The sequence below is a fragment of the Rhinatrema bivittatum genome, chromosome 12, assembly GCF_901001135.1.
Source record: "Rhinatrema bivittatum chromosome 12, aRhiBiv1.1, whole genome shotgun sequence".
Taxonomy (NCBI): domain Eukaryota; kingdom Metazoa; phylum Chordata; class Amphibia; order Gymnophiona; family Rhinatrematidae; genus Rhinatrema; species Rhinatrema bivittatum.
This window is the reverse complement of record NC_042626.1, coordinates 11,570,200-11,595,077: the sequence shown is the minus strand read 5'-3', so window position 1 is coordinate 11,595,077 and position 24,878 is coordinate 11,570,200. Positions and strand designations below refer to the sequence as shown.

At 42.4% G+C, this 24,878-nt stretch overlaps 1 protein-coding gene across 5 annotated transcripts in view; it reads left to right on the top strand.

Moving 5' to 3' along the window:
- The window catches only part of LOC115073808, a 65,881-nt gene that overhangs the window by 20,439 nt on the left and 20,564 nt on the right, over window positions 1-24,878 (top strand). For all 5 annotated transcript variants that reach the window (XM_029572637.1, XM_029572633.1, XM_029572634.1 and 2 more), the window contains exon 2: window positions 12,368-12,968. In XM_029572637.1, coding sequence (XP_029428497.1) covers window positions 12,425-12,968 — 544 coding nt within the window. In that variant the 5' untranslated portion in view covers window positions 12,368-12,424. The remainder of the gene's footprint in view (window positions 1-12,367; window positions 12,969-24,878) is intronic.

Sequence of the window (24,878 nt, the reverse complement as noted above, 5' to 3'; positions counted from 1 at the left end):
AGCACATTATAAATTAGAAGGAAAGAGCTCAGTAACCCACATTCCAGTGGAAACACTGAGAGGAGAGGATCACCTTGCTGGTGGCTGAAAGGAATCAGTAAGTTTTTGCTTGGGACATTGACATTGACTTTTTTAAAAGTATTGGGGCAAAGTTAACTATTTGGGAATATTATTTAGTGTGTTTGTGTGTTTGTGCCTTTAATAGTCAGTCAGTAAATAAAACAAGTTAGACTGTTTGCATTTTTAAATAGTCAGTCAATAAGGTAGCAGTAGGTAGTGTGTTTATTTTTTAAAAAGTCTGCCTGACTATTAAAGTGTCCTCCAGACTTTTAAAGAGCTAAGTGTTTTATTTAATAAATAACTGAGTGCATTGTATTGAAAAACAAAAAAATCCACAAAAAAAAAAAAAAAAAAACCCAACAAAAAAGTAGCCAGAAGCTAGAAATAAGCTAGGAGCAGTATATACCAAAGTAAAAAAGTTGAATATTTCAGCTCAGTTACTCACCTTGGAAAGGTGTTGAGGTAGTGTGATTAGGTTTGAATAGGGAACAACATTTGTTAATCAAGGGAGCTGTGAGTCACTCAGGCTGACTAACTAAGTGTGAAGATTGTGTGTTTTGTTAATAGGTACTATTGTGTATTTGTGAATAGGTGCTATTCTTTGTTAATCAGCACAGCAGTGAGTCACTCAGGAAATCTAACTGAAAGGTCACGCAGGAAATCTAACTGAAAGGTCACTCAGGAAATCTAACTGACGTGTACATCTCCTAAGGGATTATTTTGCACTAATTTACTTTAGAAGCACATTATAAATTAGAAGGAAAGAGCTCAGTAACCCACATTCCAGTGGAAACACTGAGAGGAGAGGATCACCTTGCTGGTGGCTGAAAGGAATCAGTAAGTTTTTGCTTGGGACATTGACATTGACTTTTTTAAAAGTATTGGGGCAAAGTTAACTATTTGGGAATATTATTTAGTGTGTTTGTGTGTTTGTGCCTTTAATAGTCAGTCAGTAAATAAAACAAGTTAGACTGTTTGCATTTTTAAATAGTCAGTCAATAAGGTAGCAGTAGGTAGTGTGTTTATTTTTTAAAAAGTCTGCCTGACTATTAAAGTGTCCTCCAGACTTTTAAAGAGCTAAGTGTTTTATTTAATAAATAACTGAGTGCATTGTATTGAAAAACAAAAAAATCCACAAAAAAAAAAAAAAAAAACCCAACAAAAAAGTAGCCAGAAGCTAGAAATAAGCTAGGAGCAGTATATACCAAAGTAAAAAAGTTGAATATTTCAGCTCAGTTACTCACCTTGGAAAGGTGTTGAGGTAGTGTGATTAGGTTTGAATAGGGAACAACATTTGTTAATCAAGGGAGCTGTGAGTCACTCAGGCTGACTAACTAAGTGTGAAGATTGTGTGTTTTGTTAATAGGTACTATTGTGTATTTGTGAATAGGTGCTATTCTTTGTTAATCAGCACAGCAGTGAGTCACTCAGGAAATCTAACTGAAAGGTCACGCAGGAAATCTAACTGAAAGGTCACTCAGGAAATCTAACTGACGTGTACATCTCCTAAGGGATTATTTTGCACTAATTTACTTTAGAAGCACATTATAAATTAGAAGGAAAGAGCTCAGTAACCCACATTCCAGTGGAAACACTGAGAGGAGAGGATCACCTTGCTGGTGGCTGAAAGGAATCAGTAAGTTTTTGCTTGGGACATTGACATTGACTTTTTTAAAAGTATTGGGGCAAAGTTAACTATTTGGGAATATTATTTAGTGTGTTTGTGTGTTTGTGCCTTTAATAGTCAGTCAGTAAATAAAACAAGTTAGACTGTTTGCATTTTTAAATAGTCAGTCAATAAGGTAGCAGTAGGTAGTGTGTTTATTTTTTAAAAAGTCTGCCTGACTATTAAAGTGTCCTCCAGACTTTTAAAGAGCTAAGTGTTTTATTTAATAAATAACTGAGTGCATTGTATTGAAAAACAAAAAAATCCACAAAAAAAAAAAAAAAAAAAACCCAACAAAAAAGTAGCCAGAAGCTAGAAATAAGCTAGGAGCAGTATATACCAAAGTAAAAAAGTTGAATATTTCAGCTCAGTTACTCACCTTGGAAAGGTGTTGAGGTAGTGTGATTAGGTTTGAATAGGGAACAACATTTGTTAATCAAGGGAGCTGTGAGTCACTCAGGCTGACTAACTAAGTGTGAAGATTGTGTGTTTTGTTAATAGGTACTATTGTGTATTTGTGAATAGGTGCTATTCTTTGTTAATCAGCACAGCAGTGAGTCACTCAGGAAATCTAACTGAAAGGTCACGCAGGAAATCTAACTGAAAGGTCACTCAGGAAATCTAACTGACGTGTACATCTCCTAAGGGATTATTTTGCACTAATTTACTTTAGAAGCACATTATAAATTAGAAGGAAAGAGCTCAGTAACCCACATTCCAGTGGAAACACTGAGAGGAGAGGATCACCTTGCTGGTGGCTGAAAGGAATCAGTAAGTTTTTGCTTGGGACATTGACATTGACTTTTTTAAAAGTATTGGGGCAAAGTTAACTATTTGGGAATATTATTTAGTGTGTTTGTGTGTTTGTGCCTTTAATAGTCAGTCAGTAAATAAAACAAGTTAGACTGTTTGCATTTTTAAATAGTCAGTCAATAAGGTAGCAGTAGGTAGTGTGTTTATTTTTTAAAAAGTCTGCCTGACTATTAAAGTGTCCTCCAGACTTTTAAAGAGCTAAGTGTTTTATTTAATAAATAACTGAGTGCATTGTATTGAAAAACAAAAAAATCCACAAAAAAAAAAAAAAAAAAAACCCAACAAAAAAGTAGCCAGAAGCTAGAAATAAGCTAGGAGCAGTATATACCAAAGTAAAAAAGTTGAATATTTCAGCTCAGTTACTCACCTTGGAAAGGTGTTGAGGTAGTGTGATTAGGTTTGAATAGGGAACAACATTTGTTAATCAAGGGAGCTGTGAGTCACTCAGGCTGACTAACTAAGTGTGAAGATTGTGTGTTTTGTTAATAGGTACTATTGTGTATTTGTGAATAGGTGCTATTCTTTGTTAATCAGCACAGCAGTGAGTCACTCAGGAAATCTAACTGAAAGGTCACGCAGGAAATCTAACTGAAAGGTCACTCAGGAAATCTAACTGACGTGTACATCTCCTAAGGGATTATTTTGCACTAATTTACTTTAGAAGCACATTATAAATTAGAAGGAAAGAGCTCAGTAACCCACATTCCAGTGGAAACACTGAGAGGAGAGGATCACCTTGCTGGTGGCTGAAAGGAATCAGTAAGTTTTTGCTTGGGACATTGACATTGACTTTTTTAAAAGTATTGGGGCAAAGTTAACTATTTGGGAATATTATTTAGTGTGTTTGTGTGTTTGTGCCTTTAATAGTCAGTCAGTAAATAAAACAAGTTAGACTGTTTGCATTTTTAAATAGTCAGTCAATAAGGTAGCAGTAGGTAGTGTGTTTATTTTTTAAAAAGTCTGCCTGACTATTAAAGTGTCCTCCAGACTTTTAAAGAGCTAAGTGTTTTATTAAATAAATAACTGAGTGCATTGTATTGAAAAAAAAAAAAATCCACAAAAAAAAAAAAAAAAAACCCAACAAAAAAGTAGCCAGAAGCTAGAAATAAGCTAGGAGCAGTATATACCAAAGTAAAAAAGTTGAATATTTCAGCTCAGTTACTCACCTTGGAAAGGTGTTGAGGTAGTGTGATTAGGTTTGAATAGGGAACAACATTTGTTAATCAAGGGAGCTGTGAGTCACTCAGGCTGACTAACTAAGTGTGAAGATTGTGTGTTTTGTTAATAGGTACTATTGTGTATTTGTGAATAGGTGCTATTCTTTGTTAATCAGCACAGCAGTGAGTCACTCAGGAAATCTAACTGAAAGGTCACGCAGGAAATCTAACTGAAAGGTCACTCAGGAAATCTAACTGACGTGTACATCTCCTAAGGGATTATTTTGCACTAATTTACTTTAGAAGCACATTATAAATTAGAAGGAAAGAGCTCAGTAACCCACATTCCAGTGGAAACACTGAGAGGAGAGGATCACCTTGCTGGTGGCTGAAAGGAATCAGTAAGTTTTTGCTTGGGACATTGACATTGACTTTTTTAAAAGTATTGGGGCAAAGTTAACTATTTGGGAATATTATTTAGTGTGTTTGTGTGTTTGTGCCTTTAATAGTCAGTCAGTAAATAAAACAAGTTAGACTGTTTGCATTTTTAAATAGTCAGTCAATAAGGTAGCAGTAGGTAGTGTGTTTATTTTTTAAAAAGTCTGCCTGACTATTAAAGTGTCCTCCAGACTTTTAAAGAGCTAAGTGTTTTATTTAATAAATAACTGAGTGCATTGTATTGAAAAACAAAAAAATCCACAAAAAAAAAAAAAAAAAAACCCAACAAAAAAGTAGCCAGAAGCTAGAAATAAGCTAGGAGCAGTATATACCAAAGTAAAAAAGTTGAATATTTCAGCTCAGTTACTCACCTTGGAAAGGTGTTGAGGTAGTGTGATTAGGTTTGAATAGGGAACAACATTTGTTAATCAAGGGAGCTGTGAGTCACTCAGGCTGACTAACTAAAGTTAGACTGTTTGTAATTCCCAACCCTCCCACCCCTCGCCCACCCACCCCAAGCTCATCCCTTAATTTATAGGCAGGTGCCACTTGCACAAAAAAAAACCCAAAAAAAAAAAAAAAAAAAAAAACCCCATCAACAAAAACTTTATTGAGAATTCGATCAGACCCCAGTAGGCCACTACCAGACATATAGTGAATTCACTAATACATTTAAAGGAACTTAGACACATTCCTAATCCCATAGCAACCTAAAACTTAACTAGGAACTGATCAAAATTGAGATGAAGGCAGCAGTCCAGCAGCAAGAGGGGGGCTTCCCAGTCTTTTGCATCGAGTGTCACATGTATGATTTTTTACCCACCGGTGAGAAGTTGTACATGTGCACGCGATGCAAAGAGCTCCTGGCTCTCAGAGAACGAGTCCGATCTCTGGAGGCTAGAGTGGCAGACCTGGAGGAGCTGAGGGAGACAGAGAGGTATATAGATGAGACCTTCAGGGACATAGTAGTCCAGTCCCAACTTCAGACTGGCAGCCCTGGTGCTGCCTTGGAGGAAGAAGGTCTCATAATGGGAGAGCACCAACCAGATGTAGCAGGAAAGGATCCTGTAGCAAGGACCTGCTCTCTAGGTGATGCATTGTCCTTTCGCACTGAGGATATCTCCCCAAGGCCTACTGCCCAGGAGGGAAGGGTTAGGTCGGCCGTCATAGTTGGTGATTCGATTATTAGGAATGTAGATAGCTGGGTGGCTGGTGGGCGTGAGGATCGCCTGGTAACATGCCTACCTGGTGCGAAGGTGGCGGACCTCACGCGTCACCTAGATAGGATTTTAGACAGTGCTGGGGAGGAGCCGGCTGTCGTGGTACACGTGGGCACCAACGACATAGGAAAATGTGGGAGGGAGGTTCTGGAAGCCAAATTTAGGCTCTTAGGTAGAAAGATTAAATCCAGAACCTCCAGGGTAGCATTCTCTGAAATGCTCCCTGTTCCACGCGCAGGTCACCAGAGGCAGGCAGAGCTCCGGAGTCTCAATGCGTGGATGAGACGATGGTGCAAGGAAGAGGGATTCAGTTTTGTTAGGAACTGGGGAACCTTTTGGGGAAGGGGGAGTCTCTTCCGAAGGGATGGGCTCCACCTTAACCAGGATGGAACCAGACTGCTGGCGCTAACCCTTAAAAAGGAGATAGAGCAGCTTTTAAACTAGAACAAAGGGGAAAGCCGACAGTCGCTCAGCAGCGCATGGTTCGGAGAGATGTATCTTTAAAGGATACTAATGATGCACTAGAATTAGGGCATCCCGACAGTGAGGTTCCAATAATTAGAAAAGTAGTCCAAATGCCTGTAACTAAAAACTCACCTGAGCTAAAAAATTCTAACTTATCCCTATCAATTAAAAAGCAGAATAAAAATACAATCAAAAAACAAACTTTGAAATGTTTGTATGCTAATGCCAGAAGTCTAAGAAGTAAGATGGGAGAATTAGAATGTATAGCAGTAAATGATGACATAGACTTAATTGGCATCTCAGAGACATGGTGGAAAGAGGATAACCAATGGGACAGTGCTATACCGGGGTACAAATTATATCGCAATGACAGAGAGGAGCAGTCGGGAGGAGGTGTGGCGCTTTATGTCCGGGATGGCATAGAGTCCAACAGGATAAACATCCTGCATGAGACTAAATACAAAATTGAATCTTTATGGGTAGAAATCCCTTGTGTATCAGGGAAGACTACAGTGATAGGGGTATACTACCGTCCACCTGGTCAAGATGGTGAGATGGACAGTGAAATGCTAAGAGAAATTAGGGAAGCCAACCAAATTGGTAGTGCAGTAATAATGGGAGACTTCAATTACCCCAATATAGACTGGGTAAATGTATCATCGGGTCACGCTAGAGAGATAACGTTCCTGGATGGAATAAATGATAGCTTTATGGAGCAAATGGTTCAGGAACCGACGAGAGAGGGAGCAATTTTAGATCTAATTCTCAGTGGAGCACAGGACTTGGTGAGAGAGGTAACGGTGGTGGGGCCGCTTGGCAATAGTGATCATAATATGATCAGATTTGATTTAATGACTGGAAAAGGAACAGTGTGCAAATCCAAAGCTCTCGTGCTAAACTTTCAAAAGGGAAACTTTGATAAAATGAGAAAAATTGTTAGAAAAAAACTGAAAGGAGCAGCTACAAAAGTAAAAAATGTCCAAGAGGCGTGGTCATTGTTAAAAAATACCATTCTAGAAGCACAGTCCAGATGTATTCCACACATTAAGAAAGGTGGAAAGAAGGCAAAACGATTACCGGCATGGTTAAAAGGGGAGGTGAAAGAAGCTATTTTAGCCAAAAGATCTTCATTCAAAAATTGGAAGAAGGATCCAACAGAAGAAAATAGGATAAAGCATAAACATTGGCAAGTTAAATGTAAGACATTGATAAGACAGGCTAAGAGAGAATTTGAAAAGAAGTTGGCTGTAGAGGCAAAAACTCACAGTAAAAACTTTTTTAAATATATCCGAAGCAGAAAGCCTGTGAGGGAGTCAGTTGGACCTTTAGATGATCGAGGGGTTAAAGGGGCACTTAGAGAAGATAAGGCCATCGCGGAAAGATTAAATGATTTCTTTGCTTCGGTGTTTACTGAAGAGGATGTTGGGGAGGTACCCGTAATGGAGAAGGTTTTCATGGGTAATGATTCAGATGGACTGAATCAAATCACGGTGAACCTAGAAGATGTGGTAGGCCTGATTGACAAACTGAAGAGTAGTAAATCACCTGGACCGGATGGTATACACCCCAGAGTTCTGAAGGAACTAAAAAATGAAATTTCAGACCTATTAGTAAAAATTTGTAACTTATCATTAAAATCATCCATTGTACCTGAAGACTGGAGGATAGCAAATGTAACCCCAATATTTAAAAAGGGCTCCAGGGGCGATCCGGGAAACTACAGACCGGTTAGCCTGACTTCAGTGCCAGGAAAAATAGTGGAAAGTGTTCTAAACATCAAAATCACAGAACATATAGAAAGACATGGTTTAATGGAACAAAGTCAGCATGGCTTTACCCAGGGCAAGTCTTGCCTCACAAATCTGCTTCACTTTTTTGAAGGAGTTAATAAACATGTGGATAAAAGTGAACCGGTAGATATAGTATACTTGGATTTTCAGAAGGCGTTTGACAAAGTTCCTCATGAGAGGCTTCTAGGAAAAGTAAAAAGTCATGGGATAGGTGGCGATGTCCTTTCGTGGATTGCAAACTGGCTAAAAGACAGGAAACAGAGAGTAGGATTAAATGGGCAATTTTCTCAGTGGAAGGGAGTGGACAGTGGAGTGCCTCAGGGATCTGTATTGGGACCCTTACTGTTCAATATATTTATAAATGATCTGGAAAGAAATACGACGAGTGAGATAATCAAATTTGCAGATGACACAAAATTGTGCAGAGTAGTTAAATCACAAGCAGATTGTGATAAATTGCAGGAAGACCTTGTGAGACTGGAAAATTGGGCATCCAAATGGCAGATGAAATTTAATGTGGAAAAGTGCAAGGTGATGCATATAGGGAAAAATAACCCATGCTATAATTACACGATGTTGGGTTCCATATTAGGTGCTACAACCCAAGAAAGAGATCTAGGTGTCATAGTGGATAACACATTGAAATCGTCGGTTCAGTGTGCTGCGGCAGTCAAAAAAGCAAACAGAATGTTGGGAATTATTAGAAAAGGAATGATGAATAAAACGGAAAATGTCATAATGCCTCTGTATCGCTCCATGGTGAGACCGCACCTTGAATACTGTGTACAATTCTGGTCGCCGCATCTCAAAAAAGATATAATTGCGATGGAGAAGGTACAGAGAAGGGCTACCAAAATGATAAGGGGAATGGAACAACTCCCCTATGAGGAAAGACTAAAGAGATTAGGACTTTTCAGCTTGGAGAAGAGACGACTGAGGGGGGATATGATAGAGGTGTTTAAAATCATGAGAGGTCTAGAACGGGTAGATGTGAATCGGTTATTTACTCTTTCAGATAGTAGAAGGACTAGGGGACACTCCATGAAGTTAGCATGGGGCACATTTAAAACTAATCGGAGAAAGTTCTTTTTTACTCAACGCACAATTAAACTCTGGAATTTGTTGCCAGAGAATGTGGTTCGTGCAGGTAGTATAGCTGTGTTTAAAAAAGGAGTGGATAAGTTCTTGGAGGAGAAGTCCATTACCTGCTATTAGGTTCACTTAGAGAATAGCCACTGCCATTAGCAATGGTTACATGGAATAGACTTAGTTTTTGGGTACTTGCCAGGTTCTTATGGCCTGGATTGGCCACTGTTGGAAACAGGATGCTGGGCTTGATGGACCCTTGGTCTGACCCAGTATGGCATTTTCTTATGTTCTTATGTTCTTATGTACTCAGTGATTTTTAATTATTTAATTCATTTTCTTAATTACCATATGTTATATCCTCAGAACCTATTGTTTAAGAATAATTGTTATTGAATTGTAGTATTATGTTTATTACTTTAGTTTATTATTTTTTATTCTAACTTTTCTGGCTTGTAAACTGTTGTGACTGCATGCTCCAAATAAGGGTATATAAAAGTTTATAAATAAATGGCGCATCTGGCTGCAGCCCTCCAAGATCAGGGTTGACCATCCTACATCAAATATATCATGGTCACGCAAAAAAAGAATTCACTATGGGACTATGATTTAAATTCCCATTATTATTCACATCTTCCAGTATCTAATTCTTGGGTTCATGCATTGTTTAGAAACCCCATAGAAGATATGAATGCACAACTGCCAAAGTAAAGTGTCTCCAAAACTTGGGAGATAAATGTGGTTTGTTTTTTTAAAGTCAGATTTATCACATTGCAGTTATTATACATAAATTATATTATGAAATGGCTCCTCACCTCAATGTTAATAACTCAAACAAAGTACTCTAATCACTTGAGGTACACTGCAAAAATAGCAGAATGTAACATCATTTATACCCTTATCCACAAATTTATTAAAGATAACACCGACGGAGAGTGGTATCAGACTCTTATATGGTGTATCCAATCTCATGGGCTCTTGCCCTCTACAGGGCTGCAACCCCTCTCTTGTTTCAAACACCAGTTGTTCTCACCTCATTTACCAACTCTCCGAAGGTGAAATTTTCATTTTATCTTTTTTATAAGTGCAAAAAATGCCTCTCTTACTTCACCAGTGCCCTTATTTATTAAAAACTATAATCTAATCTCCCATTTATCCCTTAAAAAATCATGTTTAGCGTAATTTAGCTCATTGAGCTATACTATGTTTTTACTTATCTTTATGCTATGATCCGCCCGACATTGGCCATGTTTCGGCGCGCCCAGCGCCTGCTTCAGGGGCTATTGATCGTTCTTAAACTTTTCTACAAAGAAAACATAGTTATAATAACCACTTAGTTTCCTAAAAGTCTTTTCACTGCTTGTGCAACAGTACTTACAATTCAGCGTGTTCAAGCTCTTTCAGCTTTCTCCTTGTTCAAAAATGGCGCCTAAACGCCTTCATTCACCCTCTACCGGAAGTCAGCTGTTTTATATTCAATTCCTAGATGAATGTACACCTATCAAACTATAAGTAAACTGACCAATCGACTTCCTTGTTTAGACCCATGGGGGCAATGGTATTCAATTTAGCGGCGTTAGCGGTATTGCAAACAAGTTTGACATCACAAACATCCTTAACCCGCCCACCAGCAGCTTTTATTGTGGAACTAGCCAGTTTGGCATTGAAAAAAAATTTTTTTCTTTTTGATCACACTTATTATCAGCAGGTGGGGGGTACAGCTATGGGGGCCACAATGGCCCCCAGCGTTGCAAACCTGTACGTGGGACATTTTGAATCCCAATGGCTAGCAATTTCTCCGTATAAAAAGAATATCCTAGTGTGGCGCCGTTTCATTGACGACATTTTTATTGTGTGGCATGGGTCTGAGATCCTTTTCAAAGAATTTATGATTTGGTTAAACTCGTGTGAACAAGCTCTACAGTTTACGTACATTTTTGATAAAGTTTCTGTTTCCTTTTTAGATATCCAGATATCTTTGGAGGTTAATAAATTTTCGTTTACAATTTTTCAGAAACCCACTGATCGTAATACCATTCTTGAATACTCAAGTTGTCATCCTTTACCCTTACGGAACAGTATACCTTTTGGCCAATTCTTAAGGCTCAGGAAGTTGTGTTCTACAACCCAAGAGTATAAAATAAAAGCAAGGGAGATGAGCCTTAGGTTTGCAGATAGGGGTTATCCCTTATCTGTGATACGGAAAGCGTGCAAAAGAGCCCGTTGGAATCATAGGGAGCAACTATTACAACCAAGGCAAAAGGGGACAACCAACAGGTTGACATGTGTATTACCATACTCATTGAAGGTAAATGAGGTGACGCGAAGTATTCGGCGTCACTGGAATGTACTACAAGTACATCCAGTTTTTGAGGCACAGCCTCTAATTGCATATAAAAGAGGTTTAAGTATAAAAGATCAGGTGGTAAATTCACATTTTCAGACAGCAGTAGAGAGGTCCGAAGAGGTAAAGGGACATTTCCCTTGTGGGAACTGTGCGATGTGTCCATTGGCCCATCCCAACACAGACATTCCTCTTAGCAAATTGCAAAAATTTAAACCATTTAAATCAACATCTTGTATTTCAAAAAACGTGGTATACGCGATCTGGTGTCCATGTGGACTCATATATGTAGGGAAAACTACAAGATTGTTGAAAACGCGTTTAATTGAACATAAGAGTGCCTTGAAACGTGGTCGGATGGAGGCACCATTGGTGCAACATTGCGTGGACAAATCGCACAGTTTTGACAGTTTGAGTAGTACGGTCCTGGAAAGCGTTGAGCAAAATGAGCGAGGAGGAGATTTAAATCTCTGTTTACTCCAGCGTGAACAACGCTGGATCTTTAAATTGAATACCATTGCCCCCATGGGTCTAAACAAGGAAGTCGATTGGTCAGTTTACTTATAGTTTGATAGGTGTACATTCATCTAGGAATTGAATATAAAACAGCTGACTTCCGGTAGAGGGTGAATGAAGGCGTTTAGGCGCCATTTTTGAACAAGGAGAAAGCTGAAAGAGCTGAAAGAGCTTGAACACGCTGAATTGTAAGTACTGTTGCACAAGCAGTGAAAAGACTTTTAGGAAACTAAGTGGTTATTATAACTATGTTTTCTTTGTAGAAAAGTTTAAGAACGATCAATAGCCCCTGAAGCAGGCGCTGGGCGCGCCGAAACATGGCCAATGTCGGGCGGATCATAGCATAAAGATAAGTAAAAACATAGTATAGCTCAATGAGCTAAATTACGCTAAACATGATTTTTTAAGGGATAAATGGGAGATTAGATTATAGTTTTTAATAAATAAGGGCACTGGTGAAGTAAGAGAGGCATTTTTTGCACTTATAAAAAAGATAAAATGAAAATTTCACCTTCGGAGAGTTGGTAAATGAGGTGAGAACAACTGGTGTTTGAAACAAGAGAGGGGTTGCAGCCCTGTAGAGGGCAAGAGCCCATGAGATTGGATACACCATATAAGAGTCTGATACCACTCTCCGTCGGTGTTATCTTTAATAAATTTGTGGATAAGGGTATAAATGATGTTACATTCTGCTATTTTTGCAGTGTACCTCAAGTGATTAGAGTACTTTGTTTGAGTTATTATACATAAACATGTGCACATTTCAAGCTTTTTGCCCTTTTTAAAAGTATTTTTTTATTTTTATTTTTTAGCTTTGAATAAAAAAGGAAAACTGACAGCTAAGGAAGAAAAGGGAGAACTTGAAAAACATGACTTGTAGGATACAAAATATTGTTCACATTCTCTTTATTTTCTGCTTCCCTGAATTATTTTCTGTTCAAGCCATGTCATCTCTTCCTTTGCCAAATGAGATGGAGAACACTGGTATGGTCTCGTCAGATAGTGAAAATGTCAGTCTTTCCCCAAGCAGGTCAGTGACCTCCATTAATAGAATCTTAGAACATCATGCAAGTACCAACTGGAGCACAGCTGCCACAACTTCTACAAGCCCTAATGTCACAGAGTTATCCAACTTAACAACTGTGTCTTATTTTACAACAAACACCACAAATAACAAAGACACTACGCCATCAGATGCTACTGGAAGATTTTCTACTGAAGCAACACCATCTGTGACAGTATATGATCCTTTGAAAATACCAACAACGCAGGGAATTAATCCAAACATCACAGTATCGGAGATCACCATGTTATCCTCAACAGACAAGCTTCCTACCACACAACCAAACATTTCAGTTGTAACGAAGCAGATTACAAAGTCCTTTGATGCACTGTCTACAAGCCAGATGTCAGGTAGTGCATGCACTGTTTCTAAAGCATATACCGAACTTTATCTTCCAAATATTTATTTAGAGGTCCATATTCAGCTGTGGGTTGTCTGGGTAAGTTAAATGGATAAACTTAAACTGGATATTCAACAGCAAAGCCACGCCCCTGAATATACCCAGTTTAATCCAAAATTTATCCTGCTAATTTTAGAACAACTCTTTTTCATGACTAAAGTTATTCAGATAGCATAATCCAGTTAAATTGAATATCAGCATTTTCTGACTAAATTATCCATATAATTTAGCCCCATCAAGAACGCCTCTGATTTATCCAGGTAAGTTTTATCCATCTAAATAACTAGTTGGATAAAGTAGAGGAGGCCAGTGTGGCAGGATATTTAATTCCTGCACTTTGTCCAGCCATGTCCTGAATTTAACCAGATGAACCTTTTGAATATGGACTTTTTATTGTTTATGCAATGTTATTCGCACAGCAATGTATAGGATTCATCTCAAGATTCTTTTCCAATATGCTATACACTTTCTCTGCTGAATGGGAGTTAAACAATGACAAAGATAATCAAACCTGGAGCTCACAAAGGTTACATCTACAAAGCTGTCTCTAATAACTGCTGCCTCCTATGTATCATGTGGCTGTCTGTAATATCTCCACAGCATGGTCATATTGTAACTGACAAAAAAAATGAAGTTACTGTAAATGGTGTTCTTAGTGGATAGCAGGACAAGTCAGTCACGCTTGTGGATAATGTCATCTGATGGCATCAATGATGGAAGTGCATAGCTCTGAAGTAAAACTTATTTGCTTAACCATTGGGCATGTGCAGCACACTAAACATGCTCAGTAAAGTATATTTCACTCTCCCAAATAACCTGCTGAAAACATGTTCTTATAAACTAATTTTTTAAAACTTTAAGCAGGTTTCATAATACTGACTAGACAAAATTGTTGTCTTTCCTGTAGTCAGCATCTAAGCCGCAGTGGGATACAAAAGATGCATACAGCTTCAAGTGCAAATGTGTTCAGTAGAGGCTGACCTTCAGTGAGTCATTGAGGCAGCTATGGCACTAATGTCATGGACCTTATCTTGGCGATGGGTAATCCAGGTCTGTTGGGGTATTAATACATAAAGGGGCCGATTTTTAATTCCTACTCGCGTGGGGTACATTTGTGCGCGCTACCCGGCTTGGGGAGGAACTTGACGACCTTATTAAGTCTCTTGGGGAGAATAAGGTGTATAAATTGCCAGAAGACAAGCCTAAGTCTTCCAGGCCCTTTGGGGCAGCGCGTTACCGTTTCCGAGGTCAGCGCAGATTTCGGCAGTCGCGGCCGCCCGCTTTTCCTGGCCAACAACAGACTCTGAGGGCTCAGTCTTGGCCTACTTAGGCCATTTCAGGAGGGAGGCTCTCATGGGGCCACCGGAGGTAAGCAGTCCCAATGAAGGTGTTCCGACCCTCTCCCCGATTCCAGTGGTGGCAGGTCGTCTCTCCCTGTTTCGAGGAGTGGGTCAGGATCACGTCGGACCAGTGGGTCCTCAATATCATCGCCCACGGTAACGAGTTGAATTTTGCCCGTCCGTTAAGGGATCTTTTTCTGATTTCTCCTGCCGGCTCTCTGGCCAAGCAAGAGGTAGTCGGGCAACCCCTGAGTCGCTTGAAATCCCTGGGGGCTATTGTTCCGGTCCCTCCAGAGGAGCGCAGGGCTGGCAGGTACTCCATCTATTTCGTAGTCCCGAAGAAGGAGGGGTCCTTCCGGCAAACATTGGATCTCAAGGCAGTCAACCGAGCACTTCGGGTTCCCCGATTTCGCATGGAGACTCTACTGTCGGTCATTGCGGCCGTCCACTCAGGAGAATATTTGGCCTCTTTGGACCTGACCGAGGCGTATCTTCACAGCGGGATACGCGAGCGCCATCAGCGGTTTCTCCGGTTCATGGTCTTGGGGAAGCATTATCAGTTCCAAGCTCTTCCGTTGGGATTAGCGACAGCGCCTCGGGTCTTCACCAACGTAATGGTAGTCGTAGCAGCGGCCCTCCGGTGGGAGGGGATCTTGGTTCACCCATACCTGGACGATTGGCTCATCCGGGCCAAATCGGAGAGCCTCTGTCGGGAAGCAGTGAGCAAGGTTCTACTCCAGCCCCAGCCCCCTTGGTTGGGTGGTCAACTTTGCCAAGAGCCAGTTGGTACCATCTCAGGTTCTCAACTTCCTGGGAGCACGCTTCAATACCTCGGTAGGCAAGGTCTTCCTCACTCGGGAGAGGAGGCTCAAGTTAGTGGCGCAGATCCATCGGCTCATGTCCTTACCACTGCCCATAGTATGGGATTATTTGCAGGTACTTGGTTCCATGGCGTCTACTCTGGAGGTGGTTCCCTGGGCATGGGCGCATATGAGACCATTACAACGCGCATTGCTTTCTCGGTGGGATCTGAAATCGGAGGAGTTTCGCTTGCCTTTGCCACTGATGGAACCAGCCAGGTCCAGTATCGATTGGTGGTTGATTCCGGGCCACTTGTTACAGGGGATGGACCTGGAGGAGCCGCAGTGGGTAATAGTCACAATGGATGCCAGCCTCACTGGTTGGGGAGCAGTTTGCCAGTCACAATCCGCTCAGGGTCATTGGACAAGTTATCAGGCGACGTGGTCAATCAATCGATTGGAAACCAGGGCGGTATGCCTGGCGTTACGTGTTTTTCTCCCTCTGGTAGTCCAATGTGCGGTGCGAGTCTTGTCAGACAATGCGATGACGGTAGCCTACATCAACTGCCAAGGGGGAACCAGGAGCTGGTCGGTGGCCTGGGAGGCTGAAAGGCTCATGACGTGGGCAGAGTGTCATCTAGTCCGGTTGGCGGCCTCGCACATAGCTGGGGTGGACAATGTGCAGGCAGACTTTCTCAGCCGCCAGCATCTAGATCCCCCACGAGTGGGAATTGCCCGATGCAGCTTTCCGGCTGATCACTCGTTCTTGGGGGGTTCCAAACCTCGACCTGATGGCAACTTGGACAAATGTAAAGGCGCCCCGGTTTTTCAGTCGTCGGAGAGACCACGGGTCGGAAGGAGTGGATGCTCTTGTTCTTCCATGGCTTCGCGGCATACTACTGTATGTGTTTCCGCCTTGGCCACTAGTGGGCAAGATCGTGCGTCTGATAGAGAACCACGTGGGGTCTGTCATTCTGGTAGCCCCAGAGTGGACCCGAAGACTGTGGTTTGCGGATCTGATTTCGTTGGCGATTGACGGTCCGGTACATCTCACCCACCTTCCGTATCTTCTTCGACAAGGTCCAGTATTTTTAGATCGAGCGGTTCGCTTTTGTCTAGCGGCCTGGCTTATGAGAGGAGGCAATTGAGAAACACGGGATATTCGGATTCGGTTATTTCTACCCTCTTGCAAGCCCGGAAATCGTCCACGTCGTCGGCCTATATTTGTGTTTGGAGAGTTTTCGACTCTTGGTGCCAAGGTTTGAACGTCCCCCCCATGTCTGGCTTCGGTGGCAAACATCCTATCCTTCCTGCAGGAGGGACTGAAGAAAGGTCTAGCTTGCAGTTCTCTCCAGGTGCAGGTCGCGGCACTGGGTTGCCTGAGGGGCAAGATTGATGGCTTTTCGCTGGCAGCTCATCCAGATGTGTCCCGTTTTTTGAAGGGGGCCAAGCATTTGCGCCCGCCGGTACAACAAATTTGTCCTGCCTGGAGCTTGAATTTAGTTCTTAAGGGCTTATGTGGTCTTCCTTTTGAGCCTCTCCGGCGGGCTACATTGAAGGATTTGACACTCAAGACTGTTTGTTTGTTTTTTTTTGGTAGCCATTACCTCCGTACGGCGAATTTCAGAGCTTCAAGCTTTGTTGTGTCGGGATCCGTATCTTCGTATTCCGGAGTTTCGCTGCGGACCGTTCCCTCCTTCTTGCCCAAGGTGGTATCGGCTTCTCATGTCAATCAGACGGTAGAGTTACCGGCCTTCCCGAATTTGGATCAGACTTCTGCGACGGATAAGGATCTGCATAAGTTGGATGTGTGCCGGGTTCTCCTTCGCTGTCTAGAGGTGACCAATGCTTTTCGATTATCGGATCATTTGTTTGTCTTATTGACTGGTCCTAGACGGGGACACAAGGCATCCAAAGCTACGGTTGCTAGGTGGTTGAAGGAGGCCATTTCCTCCACTTATCTTTGAGCTGGGCGGGCCATACCAGAAGGCTTGAAAGCGCACTCTACCAGGTCTCAAGCGGCCTCTTGGGCGGAGAGCCAGTCTGTCTCGCCGCAGGAGATTTGTAGAGTAGCCACTTGGAAATCCTTGCATAACATAACGCAAAACATTGTCGTGTGGACATCCGGGATCCGGAGGTCGACTGTTTTGGCAGCAGTGTTCTTCGTGCGGGACTCTCCAGATCCTACCCCAATTAGGGCAGCTCTGGTACATCCCAGCGGTCTGGACTGATCTTGGTACATACAGGGAAAGGAAAATTGGTTCTTACCTGCTAATTTTCATTGCTGTAGTACCAAAGATCAGTCCAGATGCCCGCCCTTGGGTTTTTTTGGAGAGTCCGTTTTTTCTGTATGTTTTAATTCTTCCTTCTTACCTCGGCAGAGTTCTTTACAGGCATGGGAATGAATCTTCTTGATTGATATGTTATGCAGCGGTACGGTTTGTTTCTTTTACCGCGCGTATTGTTGTAGCCACTGGTTGTTATGCTTGGGGATTTGTTCTCCTTTATTGGTTATTCTGCTTTGATATTGTATATACTGAGGGATCGCAGGTGGCACACCAGGTTAAGAGGGGTGCCTTTTTAGTTTTTTTTTCTCTGACTCCCTCTGCTGGAAGGGAGACACAACCCAGCGGTCTGGACTGATCCTTGGTACTACAGGAATGAAAATTAGCAGGTAAGAACCAATTTTCCTTTATAATCCAAGGTGGGCTGCGTTGCCTCAGCATTATGTATGTGAAGTCTTGGGGAAAAATGTTGGAACATTAGACTGATTCACATGAATTTATGTTCAGTAGAAATTTCAGATGAGTACCAGATACTATCCTGTTGTTGAAAAATTTTATATATGGTGGGTTAGTAACACCTGGAGCCCATTTTCAGGAGGAGAAAATTGCCACCCGGAAGACAATTTTCAAAGTTGGATACTTTAGGCTATAGGAGTGAATAGATTTGAATACTTATGGAATTTTTCTTAAGACCTGATTTAGATAGGTAAACAGTTAAGGAGATTTTGAACTGGATATCAGAAAGGGAAGAATTTAAGAATGGCACACCAAATGGAAAACCCCTTCCATTTATTGTCATAAGGGGTTCTGGTAGACTGTTTTCTGAACTGTAACAGTACCTGGACTACCTCCTCTGAGCAACTAAGAGAAGAAATTACTAACATAACATAGTAATGACAGCAGATAAAGACTAAATGGTCCATCCAGTCTGCCCAGCAAGTTGTTTATGATAGTAATTGCTGCTCCGTGCAGGTTCCTGAGGGAACTTCATGACCACATAAGCAAAGCATCACAGGAACCATCCTACTTGACCCACAGAAGAAAAAAGTCTGAGGGGACCTCATATAATCACTGAGCAGTACATCACACATGCTCTCAATAGAGCACAAAGGTTTTACTTCAGAGATATGCAATTCCATCCTTGGCATGGTTGGGTGACATCACCCACAAGTGACTTTTCTGTTTGTCCATGGAGAAATCCCAGGCTTGTTGCTTTACTGCAGCAGCACACAGCACAAGCACCAAAACATAAGGCCTAATGTGGTTAGAAGTTCTGACTCCTACTTGTATTTTAAAAAATAATTGTTTCTTCTATACCCATTGGCAATTAGCAATCATAAAATGTTGAGAGGTCAAGTGAAAAAAAATGGGGTGGGGTTGTAGGAAGTTTTACTTCAAATCTCTGATTATTTATTTATTTCCGAGAGTATAATTTATTCAGAGTTTTCTACTGAGAACAATGATTTCTTTGATTATCAACATTTAAAGGAATTTATTAGTGCTTGTATCAAAATAAATGAAAAATTGATTTCTCAGCATTCAGACAGGTTAATCCATGACCAGAACAAAGCTGACATCAGGTGTGTATATATATACCCCTGCTCTTACATCAACCCACCAGTATTCTCCATCTCCAGCAGATGGTGGATGTGCATCTCCCTACTGGGAATTGGTTGTGTTTAAAAAAAAAAAAAAAAAAAAGGAGAAAGAGAAGGATTAATCATGTACCTTATAGTCCCTCCCTCAGTTGAATTCTCCTGAGGTGATATCTGGTGAGCCCTTCCTCAGCTGAGTGCCTTGGTCTGGTAGCCGGTTTCCGGCATGGACTTAGCTGCCAGGAGAGAATCAGCTGAGACGCTAGTGGGTACAGGAAGCCAAGTGTGGCAGTGAAGGCATTTGCCCGCTCCCCCCCCCCGCAGCTGAAGACAGACTCTGTACTCAGCCGGAACAGACTGAGCTCAGGTAAAGAGTTTAAAAAAAAAAGAAGAAGAGAGAGATTTAGGAATTCCCTTCCCCTTTTCTGTTTCTGGTCTACGAGCCTCGGCACGCCAATCCAACGTGTGTTTCCGGCACTGTGGGGGACTTGGGGAGTTGTGGCAGTTTTGGAGGGTTGAGCTGTCCTCTGGCTAGGCCCCTCACTCAGGCTTCACTGGGACGCCACGAGGTAGGCTATTACGGCGTTTGCGTGTTTTTCTGCGCAAGTTGCCTGCAAAAGCAGTGCCTGATGTTGGTTCTCGCCTGTGCATGTAGGCTGAGTGTCCGTCTGGACCACTTGGTTGGATGTCCAAGTTTTGGGCATACGAATTAAGAGCATAGGTGTCATTTTTGGGCGTCTGTGTTTTGGGCGTCCTATTAGGGCTTGTCGGGGATGGATGCACTGTTGGATGCACAATTGCTCTACGCTAGTGTTGTTCAGCATGCTGCCTCTGGAATCCTTTTTCATGGCGCTTGTAGCAAAGAATCCTAAGCTCCTTGCGATTTGTATGGATTGCTGTATTCGGGCGTCACAGCTGGAGGTCCCATCTAATCTTTGTCAGCATTGCTCTGAGGCACAGGCAAGTTGTCTCTCACTGATTTTGCTGAGCCTGGCCCTTCCCAGCAAGTTGCAGGAAGGGAACCGGAGGGGGACCTGTCAGAAGTTTTGCCTGGTTTTGAAACTCCTCTAACTGGTTCATCAGCAGGGGAGGGCAACTCAGTGGGCGCCAGACCGATGACCCCCGGTTTTGATATTTATTTATTTTGCATTTTTTATATACCGACATCTGTTTGCACATCGTATCGGTTTATACAAAACTTGAACTCTGACAGGAAACTGTCAGTTAGGTATTGCCTTTACAAGGAACCAAGTTAAATATAGGATACAAAACTTTAATACAGGAGTAGGATAACAAGGAGATACGAGAGATAAGAGTGAAGATTCAGAATATTGTCTGGAAAGACCAGGTTAACTATAAAATTATAACCAAACTTCTATGTACAATATATACAAGTGGGTTAGGGACAAAAGGTGAAAAACAGGGGGGGGGGGGGGGAGAGGGGGGTAGAGGAAAGGCTAGGAGGAGAAAGTGATAAGGGGTATGGACTCTTTCACCTTCTCTTGGGTGGAGTTTTTTCAGGAGCTGCAGTCTTTTGTACAGGTATGTTCGGCAGAGCTGTCCAAACCTGAAAGTTCAGGATCGCTTGGTGCGAAAAGCCATACTAGGGGTTTAAGACGTTTTTGACTCTGCAGGGGAGCGGCTTTGCAGAGAGCTAGTCCTTTGGGTAGGTCTCAGTCCTTTCGGCCCAAGCAGCCCAGATGGGGCGCAGGCTTGGGTAGTGGTGCCTCCTCAAATGAAGGTGTACCGACCCATCTCCCGGAGCAGGAGATAGGTCGTCTATCTCTGTTTTATTGGAGGTGAGTCAGGATCATATCAGCCCACTGGGTTCTGAAGATAAGGGAAAGCTATGCTCTGGAATTTCTCAATGTTCCACGAGATGTCTTCATGGAGTCTCCTTCCAGCTCCCCGCTGTTGAGGCTTCTAAGCTTGCAGGCCGTGATTCCAGTGCCCAGATCACAAGAAAATATGGGCCGTTATTGAATTTGTTTCGTTGTGCCCAAGAAGGAGGTTCGGCCCATCCTGGACTTGAAGGGAATCAATCGTCATTTGCGAGTGACTCATTTCCACATGGAAACAGTACGCTCGGTGATAAGTAACTCCCCTAACTGTACTGCCATTATGTCTCTGGATTTGTCAGAGGCATATTTATTTATTTATTTATTTTGAGTTTTTCTATACCGGCATTCGCGATGAAATTCGCATCATGTCGGTTTACAATTAACAAGTGGAGAGGGTACACTGGACTTTTTGTTGGGTCGCCGGACACCAGACAAGACTTATTGTGTTTGTTGGGACAATTGTGTAAAAGCTTTACCTACTGACCTGCAGGATGACCTCCGGTCAAATGGATACACATCTGATTGGGTCTCTTAGGGGGGGAGGGGGGTACTTAAGGGTTAAGGTGTGTGTGGAATGGCTGTGGTATGGATGTTGTCAGTATGGAGTGGGAAGGGGAGGGGGGCACATGTTAGGGGGATACACATGGCTGTGGGATAAAATGGTGTGACGAGTTGAGGTCACCTTGACAAACCTGAGGAGAGTTAAGTTTATCATGTATACAGTTTGTTGTAGTTACTGTTCGAGATGTTAAGTGATGGCTTGGTGACAAGCTGCTTGTTCAGACCAATAAAAATACTATTCTGGAAAAAAACAAGTGGAGAGGGTACAAAATAATAATAAATAATAATGATAATAATAATAATAAACATTAGACAAGTGAAGGCGAAAGGTTGCAGTTACAATAAAACAAGGGAGTTATACAACTTGGAACAGAACAGAACATATCTACATAGTCCCATTTATACAACTTGGAACAGAACAGAACATATCTACATAGTCCCATTCATCTGAGCATCAACGGTTTCTGTGGTTTGCCATTTTGGGGCAACATTATCAGTTTTGAGCGCTCCCCTTCGGTTTGGCCATCGCACTCAGAAACTTCTCCAAGGTCATGGTGATGGTAACGGCAGCAATGAGAGAGGATGGCATTCTGGTCCACCTGTACCTAGATGACTGGCTAATTCGGGCTAAAAGCTTGGAAGAGCGTCTTCAAGCCTCGTCAAGGTGGCCTTGCTGCAGGAGCTAGGTTGGGTGGTGAACTTGGTCAAGAGCAATTTACAGCCATCCCAGATGCTGGAGTATCTCGGTGTTCGTTTCGACATGAAGCAGGGCAGGGTTTTTCTGCCGGAGATCCGCATTCAGGAGCTGATAGCTTAGGCGCAACTATTCATAGAAGCAGTTTGCCCAATGGTATGGTCTTACCTGCAGGTGCTCAATTTTATGGTGGCCACCGTAGAAGTGGTTCTGTGGGCAACGGCGTATATGTGTCCTCATCATCGCACACTGCTTTCTTGGTGGAGTCCATAGTCTCAGGACAAGTCGATATGGCTTCAGTTACCAGTGGAGAAAGCATCCAGCTGAGATGGTGATTGCAGGCAGACCATCTAAGGAAGGGAGTTTCCTTGCAAGCTCTGGACTGGCTGGTGCTCATGACCGATGCAAGCCTCCATGGTTTGGGGGGGGGGGGCTCACTGTCAGGAGTTGATGGGTGCTGGAGAGCAGAGGAATTGCTCTGGAGCATCAATCATCTGGAAGTATGTGCATTCAGTTGGCATGCTTGCGGTTCGCCGACTGCTTGCAGGGTCACATGGTCCGATTGATAGACTATGCGATGACAGTGGCTTACATCAATCACCAGGGAGGCACCAAGAGTCAAAAAGTGTTGCAGGAAATTTATCTCTACCCATAACATGAGCTGGTCTATCTCCAGGAGATCTTTGCCGCCCACATTGTGGGAAAAGACAATTTGAAAGCTGATTTTCTCAACAGATAGTCTGGATCCAGGAGAATGGGAATTGTTGGACGAAGTGTTCCAACTCATAGTGGGTTGCTGGGGCCTACCGTATCTAGACTTGCCAGCATAGTCATGCAATGTGACGTTATTCAGTCGCAAGCGAGATCCATCGATGCTCTAGTACAAGAATGCCTTCCTCCCATGGCCCTTGTTGGGCAGGTTGGTTCAGAGGATCGATAGGCACATGGAGATGGTGCTTCTGGTGGCTCCCGACTGGCCCAGAAGGCTGTGGTTTGCAGATCTGTGGAGACTTTTGTCTGGCTCTCCTCTCCAGTTTCCACTCCAAAGAGATCTGTTGCGACAGGGGCCTATTCTTCATGAGGATCTGACTCTATTTTGTCTTACGGTATGGCCCTTGGAAGGACTAGGTTGCTGAAGTGGGGATATTCCACTGCTGTGATTTCCACCTTGCTTCGAGCTTGGGAGTTCTCAACCTCCTTAGCCTATGTTTGGGTTTGGCGAGTGTTTGAGGCTTGGTGTGAGGAACGAATGAGTTCCTCCTCATTTGATTAAGATCCCACACATTTTGGACGTTTTGCAGGATAAGTTGATTAAGGGCTTGGCCCTTAATTCCTTGAAGGTACAGGGTGAGCCAGCATCATGGGCTACATAGCCCACTGGATTAAGGAAGTTATCACGGCCACATAAATGGAGGCTGAGCAGCTGTTACCTAAGCAGGTTAGGGCTCATTTCACTAGGGCTCAGGCAATGTCATTGGCAGAGCTTCGAATGTTGTCTCCCATCGAAATTTGCTAAGCAGCAACATGATCCTCCTTACACACTTTTTCCAGGTATTACCATCTGGATGTACAGGCCCGGGAGGACGCAGCCTTTGAGTGTATGGTATTGGTCAGACAGTGGGCAGCTTCCCGCCCTTTTCGGGAGTAGCTTGGGTACATCCCACTGGTCGTGGATTAACCTGTCTGAATGCTGAGAAATAAAATTACTACTTACCCGATAATTTCCTTTTCCTTGGTTGCCGGTTTGTGGTTCTATTGTCCTACTGTTTCGGGGATAACTGGTAAGTGTCAGTTTCAGTCTCTGGATTAGTGATGTTATACTCTTTGGCTGAGCTCAGTGTTTCCTGTTGCTGAGTGCTTGTCTGTTAATGGTTAAAATCAAGTATTGTTAGTTTGTCCACAGCTGACTTTTGCAGAGAATACTGGTGGGTTAATGTCAGAGCAGTGGTATATATACTGTGACGTCAGCTTTGCTCTGTCTCCATCTGCTGGTAGAGGTGCATAACCCACTGGCCATAGATTAACCTTCTTCATTAGAGAAAAGGAAATTATCAGGTAAGTAGTAATTTCTCATTAAGTATTACACTGCTTTGGACAGTCTTCTAAAGACTAGGGAGGCAGTATATACATAAATGAAATTATACATACTGAATGTATATTAATCACTTTAGCGATTCAAGACAGATGCATTTCCAGTTCCAAATTAGCACAACAGATCATTGACTAAAATTCTGCACAGATAATTGAGCTAGATATTTCACTGAGATGCAGCTCCAGCACTGCTCTCTGCATTAATGGTGGGGGTGGAGGGGTAATAGAACCAAAAGGTTACTAAGAGCCAAGAGAAACAGATAAGTATGAAAAAAAAAGTGTGAAGCTTGCTGGGCAGACTGGATGGGCCGTTTGGTCTTCTTCTGCCGTCATTTCTATGTTTCTATCTAATTCACAAATATTACTGGCTAACTATCCCCTGCTTAATTAGAATTAACTCTCTTTTAATATAATTAGGAGTTAAAATTCTGTTTCTCACATCATGCTGATAAGTGCTTTTCAGAATCTCTTTGTTGGCAAAGTAGCCTCTTTGCTGGTCAGGAATGCAGGAACTTTGTGGCTCAGGCACAGTGATTTCAGAGTCTGCATCCGTAGGTTGTCACAAGAGACTGGGTAGAGATGCAGCAGCCTTTGTATGGGAATCTCTGCGGTAGCAATGCTGGTCTTTAAATCATCGACCATTGTTGCCATGA